We start from the raw sequence: 13,806 nt of genomic DNA, 5'->3' as shown, positions 1-13,806 counted from the left end.
TTGTTTGTCACTTCTATTCAAAATCTTCTTTGCTAGAGAAAGGGCGAAAGCCAGCATCAGTCTATTGTGTTTTGTCTGAGGTCTTTCTTGTTTCCGCCCCCCCCGCCCCCCCCGCTCCTCAGAGCACTTAGATGATTTGGTCCATGTGCCAGCAGTTAATAGGAGCCCATTGCCAGCCCAACATACGCTGGGTCCCAAGCTTGTAGCAAAAGATGATGATTTTTTTTTTTCTTTTTCTTCAATTAGTAGGTGGGTGTGTGGATAAATTTTCTTGGTAGCTTGAGACCTTCCTTGTGCCAGCATGAGCAAATGTGATCTGAGCAAATGGAACCAGCAGGGTGACCCCTTCTGTGCCACGGTCACCATAGTTTTGATACCATTTTATGTTGTGAGACTTGCACAGAAAATAATAGCGCTCCATTTATTTCCATAGGAAAGCCCTCTGAAAAGGCGAAACCTGGCGTCTCGTCCTACATGAATTAAGAAAAGGCAAACTGCATATTTATTAGGAAAGAATGAAACAAACCAACAAAAGGAAAATAAAAACAAGTCAAGGGAGACTTGGCAGGGACAACGAAGTAGTGCATGAGTCCAGGCTCTCTCTCCTCCACCTTGCTGCCGCCACCACCTCTGCCAGTTTTTATTTTTACTAAGGTGCTTTGGGTCCTGCATGGTCTTCAAGGTAAGCGTTGACCCCATATTCTGCTCCTGTGTTCTTGTTCCCCTTCCCAAACTCCTCCAGACGTCCAGGCAGACATTTCTCCCACGGACCCACTGAGGTGGTGCGTGTTGGTTCCTTCAGCACTCATCCTCTTGATATATTTGTTCATCCAGTTCCTGGGACTCAAGGTGCTCAAGGCGGTCTGTTCGGCCACTCATAATCTCATCTGGGGTCTTCATGAACCTTCAAAACAAAGTGACAAGTCAATCAATGACTTTCCCCCCTTAGTCCCTACTATGAGCCTGAGGTTCCTGGGCTCCTGAGTATCCCTAATATCCTGCCACAACATCTCCCTAGTGACTCTGACCCAGATCCTCAAAAGTATTTAGGTGCCTAACTTCCATTGAAATCAATGGGCATTATCCTCAAAGGTATGTAAGAGTCTCTGTGCTTCCTTCCTAGTTTTTTTTCCCCCAGCACCCCAGTGTTTTCTGCATGCCCTGCCCCTGGCAACCCCAGATACTGATGGGCTTCCCTAGAACACAATCAGAAAAGCATTTAATTACCTGTTGGTTTAAGTACACTATTTGGATATGAAGGCAGGCCTACACGAAAGGGAGAGGAGAAGCCAACTGTACTGAGTGGGGCCTCCAGCTCCATGCCTACTCTGCTCAGTATCTGAAGAATGGGGGAGATGGGCATAGCCTCAGACCTCATCTTCCCTCACTGGCCTGCAGCAGAGCATAGGAGAGGGAGGAGTCTCTCACGTGGACTCTCACTCAGACCTTCAGTCCAATACACCAGTTGCCAGAGCAGGGAATGGGTTGAGAGCCCTAGCACCACTTTTAGTGCAAGTGGTGGGTGGTGGGCTAGGAACAACTGGTATGTATGCAGTGGAGCTGTAATTTCCAGCTCAGGTAGACATACCTGCCCTAGCTTTGATAGCATACTAAAAATAACATTGTGGCCCTGGCAGCATGGGTGGTAGGACAGGCTAGTTAAGAGTCTCCGTATGTACTCAGGCAGTTAGCTCATCTCCCCAGCTGCACTGCTGTGGCTACGGTGTTATTTTTTAGCATGGTAGCTTGATCACAGCTAGTGTACATGTGTATGCTGGCCTGATCTGGAAACTACCTCTTCAGCTTCAGTGCAGATGTATCCAGAGAAATATTGTGGGCACAAGGCAACAGCTGGAGGGGGGGGGGAGGACACATTCTAGTTTTTAATACCCACTTCAGTTATGACCATCCCTCTACACTTTTTCATGTGTATACTCCCCCCCCTCGATAGATAGATAGATAGATAGATAGATATCGATATAAACATGACATTAAGATTCTGATTTTGCCTTCTGAACTAGATGAAATGGGAAGAGAAAGTGGCCCAGGGACGAGGAAACTCTAGTTTAAGCATAAATCACCTTCATAATTAATAGTGTTACAAAAACTGGGACAAATTATGTGTGAGGTTTGTCTAGACTGGGTGCAATGAAACATTTTCCACGGTATGAAACTCCCTTGTAAGTGACTTATTGGCTAACCCAGCGCAGCCCCTAATTTATGAATCTGAGGGGGAAGTTTTATTTTACCCCGAATATTTACTCAGTAGCCTCACCCAGTGAAAACAAAACCAACTGTTGGCAAGCATGTAAAAACTCCTGATCCAGAAAAAATGCCCACTGAAGTTAAAGGAAAAGATGTGATAACTCCTCTCCCTGTGAGATTATAGCGCTCGGGCCTTTTATTTTGGATGCTGGAAAAATCTGGAGTCTCTCAGCAAATGTACACTTGCTACCCCTTCTCATCTGGAATTTCATGTATGCACTAGAAAGAAAACAATGGGCCTGATTCAACCCTGTGCTACTCCCATTTTATGCTGGAGTAACTCCACTGTTATGAATGGAGTTACAAAAACTGGAGTGGGGCAGTGATGACTCAGGCCTTATATTTACAAGGAAAACTCACTAAAGACTGGGTCCAAATTCTGCCCTAATTTCTGCCCCATACCAGTCCACTGACTTTAATGATCTTGCATGAAGGTTAAGTCAAACCAAGATCCTGTATTTCTCTCTTCCCACCCCCCCCAACCCCTCTCACCTTCTGTCCATTCTATCTTCTAAAAGACAGGATTCCCCATGTACTTCCAGGTTATAGCAAATTGCACTGCTACACTTTAACATATTAGTTCTGATGTTTCTTAAATTATTCCAAAAGCACCACCACCTAGGCACAGGGTGCCTTTTATAGCATTTGTAATCTAAATAAATAAAATAGTAAGTAAATGCTGGTGAATTAAACAAGGCCAAGCATCGGCACTGACCTCTCGTGCTACAGAAAACACTCAGTCCCTCTAGTATAGATCTCTCTCTACCTCCATCTTGCTCTCTGTTAGGAACTCTGCATGGTGGTTTTAAGACAACTGCCTGCATGTTATTCACAAAGTCACATTCCGCATTATTCTACATTGATGTGAGAAAACCATGAATGGGGTGACTTTCTACCGTGGCTCTTTTTCTCTTTCAATATTAATAGGGCCCGCTAAAAAACATCAATTGTTCATTGGAAAGTTTGCAATTTTAAAAAAATTTCTCATCAAAAATTGAAATGACAATTGATTTTTCCCTCCCCATTTACTCCCTTTTTTCCTTTGTCCTTTTTTATAATTTTTTTTATCAAAACACAAAATTTCCATGAACCTACCCTTTTCCATCAAAAATGTTTTCAATGTAAATATTTTGACTGGCTGTAGTTATTTCTTTTTCCATACCATGCTAAGAAGCCCCAAACAAAACCCTGCCTTCCAGTTAAAATGAGTGTTAGCTGAGGCCCAGATCCAAAATCCATTGATGTCAAAGGAGAAACTCCGAATGGCTTCAGGGTGCTTTGCATCAGACTCTAAAGTGGGATCAGTTTCCAGTGATCCTGCCTCACTAGATGCAGAGCTCCTCCTAGATACTGACAAATTACAGACATATACACCCACTACATCTCTGTTTCCCACTGTCTAGAACAGTGGTTCCCAAACATTGGGATGTGTTGCCAATACTGGTACCTCAGGTTTTGTGAATGGCTCCCCTAGCTTTCCCCTTTCCTCTGTTCATTATAAGCCTCTATGTTGGGTCCCATTCCACGGCCGCTGCACACCTCCCATTCCGCAGTACATGTTATAAACCTTGCTGGTGTTCAGGGAACTCCAAATCCCAGTTGAGTGATCACAAGATGGAGGTTTGGAGTAGCTCAAGCTCCAATGTGGTGAGATCAAGAGACTTGGGTTTAAATCAAGCACTGCTGTGACTTAAACTGTGAAACCAAATGGGAGGCGCACAACTGAGGTCTTAAAGCCTGAGCCAGTGTCCATTAGAGTCAATGGAATGATTCCAGTGAGCAGTAGATCAGGCTCTGTCTGGTACATTGGTACAGCCCCCCCGAAGGTGTGGAAGCATCAGTGTGGAAGTCTTTCAGCTTTATGCCCATTGACAATGGTGCTACACGGCTGATAGTGGAGCAACTTGCCCAAAACTTCTTCCTGCTATCATCAAAAAGAAATCACCTCAAGCAGAGAAGGGGGAAGAAAAAAAGAGGAAGAATTACCTGAACAAAAGCCTTTGTCCTGGCTCCTTCCGGATGATATTTAGTTTGTAGTAGTGGCGTAGGGCTCTGGACATTTTCTCATAGGTCATATTTGTTCTGTTCTGTTTGTTCCAAAAGAAAAGCAGTGAGAGACAATTCAGTACACCCTTCCTAAAGCTTTGGAAGCAGCTATAGAAATACCACAGCTAGGCAAAATGACCATGCTAGTTAAAGAAGCTACCTGCTCTGATCCTCTGCTGTTTGTAGGCCCATTCTGCCTCTCCAGCATTCTATGGTTTTCTTTTCACACAGTGTGATTTGAATGAGGGTGGCTTCCAAAAATGGGGAGAGATTTTTAAATAGGTCACATTGGATTGTGCTCAACAAAGGCCTTCATCACCAGAAGAGACTTCAGTATGAAAGAGAGTATCACCCCATGTAGGACTTACTTTCAATGAATGGCCTTTTGTAAAAGTTTGTGAACAGCTAAACTTTATTTGACAGCACTCCTTCCTGTTAAAGGTGGTGCTTCTCTGGGCTTCCCCTCCATTAATTAGTTAATTTTTAAACAGCATTTTGCAATCTAGAGCCTGTTTCTCGTCTCACTTTTTTCTGGTGTAAATCAGGAATAATTCCACTAACGTGTACATCTGTTTACATTGCAAAGCCCCCCCCCACACACACACTTTGGCACACTGGGAATATCTGCTCAGGAGAGGCCCATAACTGGAACAGTAGGAGGTGCATTGGCAGAGCTGTGCTGGGGCGCAGCTCTATAATAGCAGAGTGTCAGAGGTCTGAAATAAGATACGCTGGCACAGCTGTGTGTGGGAAGCTTGCACAGTGCTTGCCCATTCTATGCCTGACACGAGCGACTGCCATCAGTCTCTTACTTAACTGAGCCCAGATCCCTCACTCTGGTTTTGTTTTCCAAAAGGCCCCCTGCTTGAGAACGAGACCCCTTTTGTTTGCCCCTCCCATTGAGAGCCATGGCTGGCACGGTGATGCTTTAGGGAAGGCTCCAGTGGCAAATGAGAGCATGAGAATGGCAGTGTTCTACCTGGAGAAGCTGGGTTTTGTTCACCCAAGCCCTTCTGCAGCCAGCAGGCTCATTCTCCAGCAGAAGTGCCTATTCTCCAAAGCCTCCCTATGCTGTAAGGCCAAGATTTTCAAAAGTGGCCTGTCAGACAGTGGGTGCTCAACGCTTTCTGAAAATCAGGCCCCTTTAAGGTATCTCAAAGTTGGGCACCTAAAACTGAGGCACCCAAATCTCCATTCACTTCTCTCCGATCACAGCCTGGGAGGAGGGACAGGGGCCACGTAGCTCTGCGTGCTACCCCTCTCTGCAGGCACTGCCCCCAAAGTTCCCATTGGCCACAGTTCCCCCATTCCCGGCCAATGGGAGCTGCGGGGGCAATGCTTGCATGCAGGAGCAGGGTGCGGAGACCCCTATGCGCCCCCCCCTCCGTCCCCAGGCCAGGGCAGGCAGGGAGCCTGTCTTAGCGGCAGCCCCGCTGCGCCACCGGAGAGCGTGATTGATTGGGAGAGTCCCCAGGATCGACCAGTCGATCACAATCGACAGGGTGGTGACCACTGCTTTAAAGCAAGCAAATCAGAATCATTCTCAGACAAGGAAGATTCTAACGCTATTGTATTTAGTGTTTCTTACAACATAATATTTTCTCCTCCCAGGCAATAGCTGTTTTATCAATGTGGCAAGGAATGCAAAGCAGCTCAGCCTTTGGAAAGAGAAACCAGGCAATGTCTCAGATGAGTCCCCAAGTAGAGATTTCTATTAAATTGTTAACCTGTGGTTTTCCTAAGAAAGCTCCATACCAGAGACATTATGGCCCCTTCCAGACATCACTCTAGCTAGCCTGAGCACCCAGTAGGGTCAGACCTAAGGAGGAGGGAGATACCTTCAGAGAGCAGAACTATTACAACCCGAGTCCATATCATTTTCTAGCTAAATGTCTTTACCCACAAACTACCAGGCTCTTTATATAATGCCTGGTTTTCTTTGGTCCCCGCTGATGAAGGTTGGATGCTTTAGATACGTAAACTGATACAAATAGAATGAAAGATTAAACCTTTCCATAAGTATTTTACTTTCTCTTTCTCTCTTTAATGTTTCTGGATGAACTCCAGAATATTACAAATGGCAACATTCCCTGGAAGGAAAACCCCACCACTCTTTACCTTGTGGTTTCCCCACAGCCGAGCCAGCCCGTTGGGATCCACTATCCGAAATATTTTGGATTCCTTGTCCTCCCATCGGATGAAGTTTTCGTACCGGCTGTCAGAAAGCAGCTGATAGACGTAATCCCAAAGCAGCCTGCAGTCTGTGAAGAGAAGGGCAAGAAAACATAATTCAGATACTTCTAACAGGGATGAATTTTGGGAGCTCACAGATCAGCTTGCAGTGAAAAGACAATGACCCCATTTATGGCTTCATTTCTCAGCCTTCGATGCCCTTGGGATGAAACAAGCCAGTAGCAACCAGAAGTAAAGGCCTGGGATAGAAGCTTTTGCCACTGGTCAGACTATCTCTCAGATCAATAATGACTGAAAATCATTACCAGCTCACAGCCTCTCTGAAATGAGAGGCTGGGCTCAGTCTTATTTCACATAGGGTATGTCTACACTACAGGATTAATCCGAATTTAGATAATTCGAATTTGGGAAACAGGTTGTATAAATTCGATTGTGCGCGGCCACACTAAGCACCTTAATTCGGTTTTTAACCACATTAATTCGGTGGTGTGCGGCCACACTACACCATTAACTTAAACACAGTAATTCGGTGGTGTGCGGCCACACTAACCTTAATTCGAATTAACAAAATCGATTTAGGCGCTACTCCGCTCGTCGAGGTGGAGTACAGAAATCGATTTTAAGTGCCCTTTAATTCGAATTAACTGGCTCTGTAGTGTGGACGGGTGAAGGGTTAATTCGGATTAACGCAGCTAAATCCGAATTAAAGTCCTAGTGTAGACCAGGCCATAGAGAAGTACCCGTACAACAATAACCACTGACACAATTAGCCTTAACTGACCCCTTTATTGGCTGTCTCTTCAGAGAAGCCAAGGAACCTGCAGCCATGGAGACTAAACTACTGGCTCCCTGCTCCAGGTGGTCATTCCAGGTCAGTGCTAAGGCATACTGGTAGAAGTGTGCATGTTATACCTTTCCTATAGAACAGAAGGTTTCAGTGTTCTACATTATAAAGCTGACACCTTTCACCAGTTCTAAATGTGCTTTTAAAAAAAACAAACAAGCAACTGGAAAGAAAACCAAAGTACTGTAATTATGTGAGAACAAGAGGTTAAATACCTTCTATTTGGACAACTGAATTAAAATTCCCTCGTGGCAAACACTCCTGAGGTCACTAACAGATATTTAGGCTTTAGTTTGATGTTTTGAGGCAATCTCTTACGGCAGAAGAAGCCAAGAGGCTGAGCTGCTTCCCCCTTTTTCCTTGAGATGTGTATGTGGCACACACGTACAGCATAATAACAAGCAACTGTGAATTATAGATTCACAATTCCTTGGATAGTCCTGAATAAACCACAAGAGTGCAGGCAGAACCCTAAGATGGCCTCATACTTGCCTTTTATCAGAAAGGCAAAAGAGAAGCACTTCTTCACAAACAAACCAATGACAGACAACATGGTTAAATGGTTAAAACACAGGCTGAGGCATCAAGAGATCTGGGTTCTAGACCCAGCGCTACAAGTGGCTCACTTCAGCATGTCATTCTGCTCCTCTTTGCCTGGGTTTCACTATCTGTTAAAATGGGGATGATAATATGCAGAGTGGGAGAACTTAAAATGGGAGTATTACTAATGCATGTGAATTATGTTAATATGTCTAGAGGTATTTTTAGTAGTATTGCCCATTTTAGAAATGTAGGGTCTCTGAAAACCTGTACTAGCTCTAAAACCAGAATTAATATTGCTGGTGCACCCTCTGTACCCTGCCTCATAAGGGATGATCTGAGGAACAAAGCCTCAGAACTAGCTACGTTTCACACAAATGGCAGCAGCTACTTAGCAAAACTAGTCCCCACAAGCACAGTACCTTGGTGCGCCTCTCTCTTCACTAAATATACTGTTCAGTTCAAGGTCTCTCTGCCCTCCATGGGATTGGCCCTGCCTGAGAGGTTGACTCTCTCTCTCTCTCTCTGTGACCATGCCTTCCAGAACTGGTACATACCACGAGAACAATGCAACCTAGCATGATGACTGACACAATGAGGCTTGTGAATGTGGGGCAGAGCTGGTTGAAAATTTTGCAATCGAAGGTTGTATTTTTTTTGGGGGGGGGGGAGGGATATTTTGGGGGGAAATTGTTTTTTAAAAAAATGATTAATTTTTATTCGCAGAAAATTCTTCATTCCATTTGAAATTTTCTCCTGTTTGATTAAAAACAATAATTCAGTTTTTCATTAAAAACTGGAGTATTTTTGCAGAAAATTTCAGAGGGGAAAAAAACCTAAAGCGTTTTTCCTAATTTCCCACAAAACAGCAACTGGCATGCTCTGTTTTGCATGACATGGACCTCTGAAACTCACTCTCACTGGAGATCAGAGCAAGCTGCAGGACTTCCGGCAATCACAACTATGATACTTAAATGGGATCCATCACTGTAGTATCTGACCACCTCATAATCTGTAACATATTTACCCTCGCATTCCCCCGGTGAGGCAGGGCAGTGCTATTATTCCTATTTTTACAGATGGACAACCGAGGCACAGACAGACTATCGCCTCTATTCACAAAGATACTTACTGCCTCCTCCTCTGACTGTTTTGTGTGGCATGAGGCAGGTGCCTAACTCATTCTGGCAAGAAACACCATAGGCGCCTGGAATCAGGTGGCTGGTTCCCGTTCGTGGATAAGCAGAAATAGGCACCTCTCTGCAGCCTGTACTTAGGTGCCTAACTCCAAGAGAGATCCAGGGCTTAAGCCACACCTGTCTAGTTGGCATCTCCCACTGGCTGGCTTAGACAGGTCCCTGCCTACTATGCTGGCTTTGTGGAGTGCATTCTAAGGCACCTATCTCCCCCCCATTCATTGCCTAGGGAGCGTAGGTGGATCAGTGTTGTGTTGTTCCTGTGATTTTTCTAGGCGCCATGATGCTCAATGTTGCAATGCTTCATTCCCTTTGTGGATCCCATCTTAAGCGACTTCCGGGAGGTCATACAGGAAGTCTGTGGCTGAGCAGAGAATTGAATCTTAGCCTCTCAAATCCTGGGCTAGCACCATAACTACTGCATGGTCCTCCCGCTCATGAACGGATCACAGAATCCAGTTCGTCAAGTACCTTTTTTGTCAATAACGCTTCACATGCCAGCCTCACCCTCTTACATTTACAATTTTTTTTTAAATGTCAGTAAATTAAACTGCCTATTCCAGTTTTCTCCTGCAGGCAATGAAGGAAGGAAAATTCTGTTTTTGAATTTGGTTTTGGTAATTATTTGGGAGGTGCTTGTTTATAAAACAGTGGAGGCCCATATAAGTACCTAAAGAGACAGATAATTCATTACTATTTATGAAAAACGTTGAGCTCTTTCAGTGGAAGACACTATGGCAAAACAAATGTTAATACAGGAATCTTAATTTAAAAAAAAATCTCCCTCCCCCCACCCTGTTTGTTCTCTCTGTTTCTTCCACTCCCCTCCTGGCCCTGATCTTCCAGAGCATTGTTTTTACCCTTGTTTGATCATTCATGGATATAATGTTCTACCCTGTGAACTACCAGTTTTTTTTCTATATGGGCTGTGGTATGTTTAGCAATACAACCTGCATATTCTAGTCCCTTTTACACTAACTGAAATGTAGGTACAGGTATTGCAGGATGAAAATACACCTCTGCCTAACAGGAAGCTTTCAAAAATTGAGTAGCTAGTGGAGAATGCTGAGGGTAGACTCAGCATTGGCCTAACTCTGCTCCCACTGAAGTCAATGGAAGTTGACTTCAATGGAAGTGAACTTAGATCACAGTCAGCACTTCTGAAAATTCTACCCTGAAGCTGTACAGAGAAGTACTCTTTTTTTTAGTTATATACTAGAGTGGAATAATCTATACTGTTGTAAGAATTACTGAAGAGGCAAAACCTTTATCCCTGAAGGTACACAGTATCCCTAATACACTGGGATTATTTCAGTCTGTTGTATCCTTTACAAGAAGATTGGGATAGGGCACCTGCACCGGAATGAGTGAGCGGTACGTTACCACGTCTCTGCTTTGACAAACTCTGATTGCAGACCTTATGATTCACATTTATAGGACTCTGCTGACATTTGGCTGACCCAAAATTTTACGTATAACCTTGATTTACATTTTTGTGTCCTTTAGAATCTCTGATACTGGGCACTTCTCTTTTCCGAATCATTTTGAGTGGGTGCAGACTTCAGGTATCTTGAACAGCATTGATTATATATATCTTTCATTTATGGGATGTATGATAGTAGGCTAGCAAGTCATATGTTGGCACAGTTTTGCTGTCCAATTTCTTCTATTATATGAATAAACATAAATGACCAATACTTGCTTCCATTGAAGTTAAGGGAGAAACTCCCATTGTCTTAAATATAAAGGATTGGGCCTCAAAGAAGGTTTTTAACTCTCCTGTCCATCTGTACTACATGACAAGGTAATTAAGAAATCAGGTAAGAAACCAGGGTAATTAAGACAAACTAGCTTTACAGATGGAGTTATATGATCATGGTTTATTTTTGTAAAATCTATAAAATTTCTCCAAAAGTGCTTTTCTGTACAAGTGGCATTAAAAATGATGTTATAGTACACCTCTACTCCGATATAACCCTGTCCTTGGCAGCCAAAAAAATCTTACCGCGTTATAAGTGAAACCGCATTATATCGAACTTGCTTTGATCTGCCGGAGCACGCAGCCCCGCCCCCCCCGGAGCGCTGCTTTACCGCATTATATCCGAATTCGTGTTATATCGGGTCGCGTTATATCGGGGTAGAGGTGTATAAAGTTTTTAACTGGGCTTAGAATGATTTACATAGCTCACCCCTGGCTCTGCCACACAGGCTTATTGTAGCAATCCCAGTAAAAGCTTTGTATCACATATATTCTCTTGATCTAAGTTCTGTTTGTAGTTCTGTCATAGACTTCCATTGTGACCCTCAGCAAGTCAACTATCCTATCTGTTGCCTCATTATCCACATCTGCAAAATGGGGATGATAATATATCCCTGCCTCGGAAGTTTAATTAATTAATGTTTGTAGCTCCTCAAATGGAAGCCATTGTTGAAGTACAGAAGTAGATTATAGCTCTCTGTACATTATTAATATTATCTAGCTATATCTCTGCCTGTATGTATTTCTGGATATATGCGTGAATGAGCTGTGAGATGTAAACCGTTCCTAAAATCTATTAAGAGCTGATAGCAATGCCAGCTAGTCTCCCTTAGATTTGCAATAAGGTTTCATATTGTACCTAAAACTTGAGTGTCATGACAATTTGTGCATTCTGAATGTATGGTCAGCCTTGACCAGAGAACACTAGGGGTTGAAGGTTGTAACTTATGATATTGGAAAGGGACTTTTGTGTGACTTCCTCAAATGGTAGCATATCTGACCAGTGACCTTGATGTCACAATAACTAGGTCACTCTTAAACATACCCATTCTTGGAACAGGTAACACTGCTAGTAACCTGGCTAAGATTCTTGGGTGCACAGAATATAGATTTTTCACTAGGTTATATGATATTTCACTAGAGATAAGTAAGGGAGTCGCTCTTATGGTACTATAGGTCCCATGGCCAAGAAACCGAGCTCTCTCTCTTACGCACTGGGTATCCACTGCTGAAATCCTCTTCCTTTGGTTAAAGAGAAATATTTCTATTTCCACCAATATCTCACACTGCAGAGCATTATATAAATTTGTTTAGTACAGATCACTCACTCCCATGGAAGTCAATATGGCTTTATAGAACAATAGATCATGCCAAAGAAACTTAGTTAAGCAGTCAATGGAGCTACGGCAATATATACCAGCTGTCTGCCCCTTGCTGTATAGATTAGTCCAAAGTTTCTCTGGCATAATCTATTTTTTTTTACTTAAATGGAGTTACGATAATTTATACCAGCTCAGGATCTCCCCCAGATGTCCACCATTTCTCTAACAAAATGATAGCTTGTGGGCAAGCACATTTGTTTCCAGTTTACATCCACACACAAACCTCTGTCCACAACCAAGGCTACTGCATGGTTGTTGCTCAACCCAGTTACAGAAACTTTTAGAACAAAAAGGGAAATTCTACTGTGGGGTTTACTGCTACATTAAGACAAATACTGAGACTGGATTTTCAAAAGGGCCGTCTAATTTCGTGACCATTAAAAACCATCTGTTGCGATGTCAGCTAAAATAATAAAAGTAATCTAATCTCATGCTTCAGGGTATAAAATAATTATTGGGGGGAGGAGGGAAGTCAACAAGGAATCAAGAAACCTTTCTCACCCTCTCTACAGAAGAGAGAGAGCGTATGTGTGTGTGAGAGAGAAAAAGTGTACACAGGCTTGACAGACAACTATTTATGCAGTTCAGTAAAACCAAAGCTGAGGAGAAGGTTGCTAGATTTTACAATACAACAGGCCTTACATGGCTTTTGTCTTGCACCCAGATACAAGGGTGACATACTCAGGAGAGAGACTAGAATCTGGAACTGTGCTGCGTGCAGTCATGAGGGTAGGGCTGGGGAGGGAACAGAGAAGAGGAAGTGTGGGCTCATCCGGCTGGGAATGGGAACGTGGGGGTGGGAGGCTCAAAGGCGTTTGGCCTTTGCATTGTGTTTGTGGAAAGATGGCAGGGAGCTCAAAATCAGGGCTGTGTAAGAAGCGTGCCAGGAACTGGGAAACGGAGTAACTGAAACTCACACCCACGAGGCACGAAGATGAAACCAACAGCAGAAATGCAACTGCTGCTCTGCTCTCTGTTGTTTGTCTTGCTGCAACAAAGGAATTCACATCCTAACAAGCGCACTAAAGGCAAAGCACTTCATACAAGGCATAGTGCCCCACACCAAACAGGTATTTCCAGTATAGATGTCAGGTGTTGTTTCCTCCCCCACTAAAACACTCATGTTAACTTAGTCCCTAAAGAAATCTCCCTCAGAGCTCTCATGGCTTTTTGTCAACTGTTCTCACGGGAAAAGAGGGCAGGGACTAAGAAAGAGTGGGATTCAAGCCAAACCTGATGGAATATTCCTGGGCAAAATGGGCCATACTGAGCATTTGGGGGAGAACTTCCAATCTTATTCAACATCAGGAAACCCTGAAAGTGGCTCAATAGCCGAATGTAGTACAGGAAAGGTTTAAGGGACAAAGGCTCTTCAAGATTATTAAAAGTATCTCAGACGAGTGAGAAAGCGAGGGCAACTTCACTTAAAAGAGAACCCTCCCAACAATGATCGTGCTTTTGACTGTACAGTGCAAAAAGCTCCAGTGTTTTACACTAGGGGCCCTATTTACCCAGGGCCGGCTCCAGGCACCAAGCACCCAAGCTGGTGCTTGGGGCGGCACCTGGAGGGGGGCGGCGGCG

General features: G+C 43.7%; 1 protein-coding gene across 1 annotated transcript in view; it reads right to left on the bottom strand.

Annotated features, from left to right (window-relative positions):
- Window positions 1-479: 479 nt before the first annotated feature.
- Window positions 480-13,806, bottom strand: part of ETV6 (ETS variant 6) — a 163,411-nt gene continuing 150,084 nt past the window's right edge. Inside the window, exons 6-8 of the mRNA XM_024202915.3 lie at window positions 6,430-6,572; window positions 4,252-4,352; window positions 480-904 (exon numbers count right to left, since the gene is read on the bottom strand). Coding sequence (XP_024058683.2) covers window positions 799-904; window positions 4,252-4,352; window positions 6,430-6,572 — 350 coding nt within the window. The 3' untranslated portion in view covers window positions 480-798. The remainder of the gene's footprint in view (window positions 905-4,251; window positions 4,353-6,429; window positions 6,573-13,806) is intronic.

This window comes from Terrapene carolina, unplaced genomic scaffold (assembly GCF_002925995.2).
Source record: "Terrapene carolina triunguis isolate 2854851 unplaced genomic scaffold, T_m_triunguis-2.0 Scaffold112, whole genome shotgun sequence".
NCBI classification, from domain to species: Eukaryota; Metazoa; Chordata; order Testudines; family Emydidae; genus Terrapene; species Terrapene triunguis.
The sequence above is the reverse complement of the archived record's forward strand: the minus strand, read 5'-3'. Positions and strand labels throughout refer to the sequence as shown.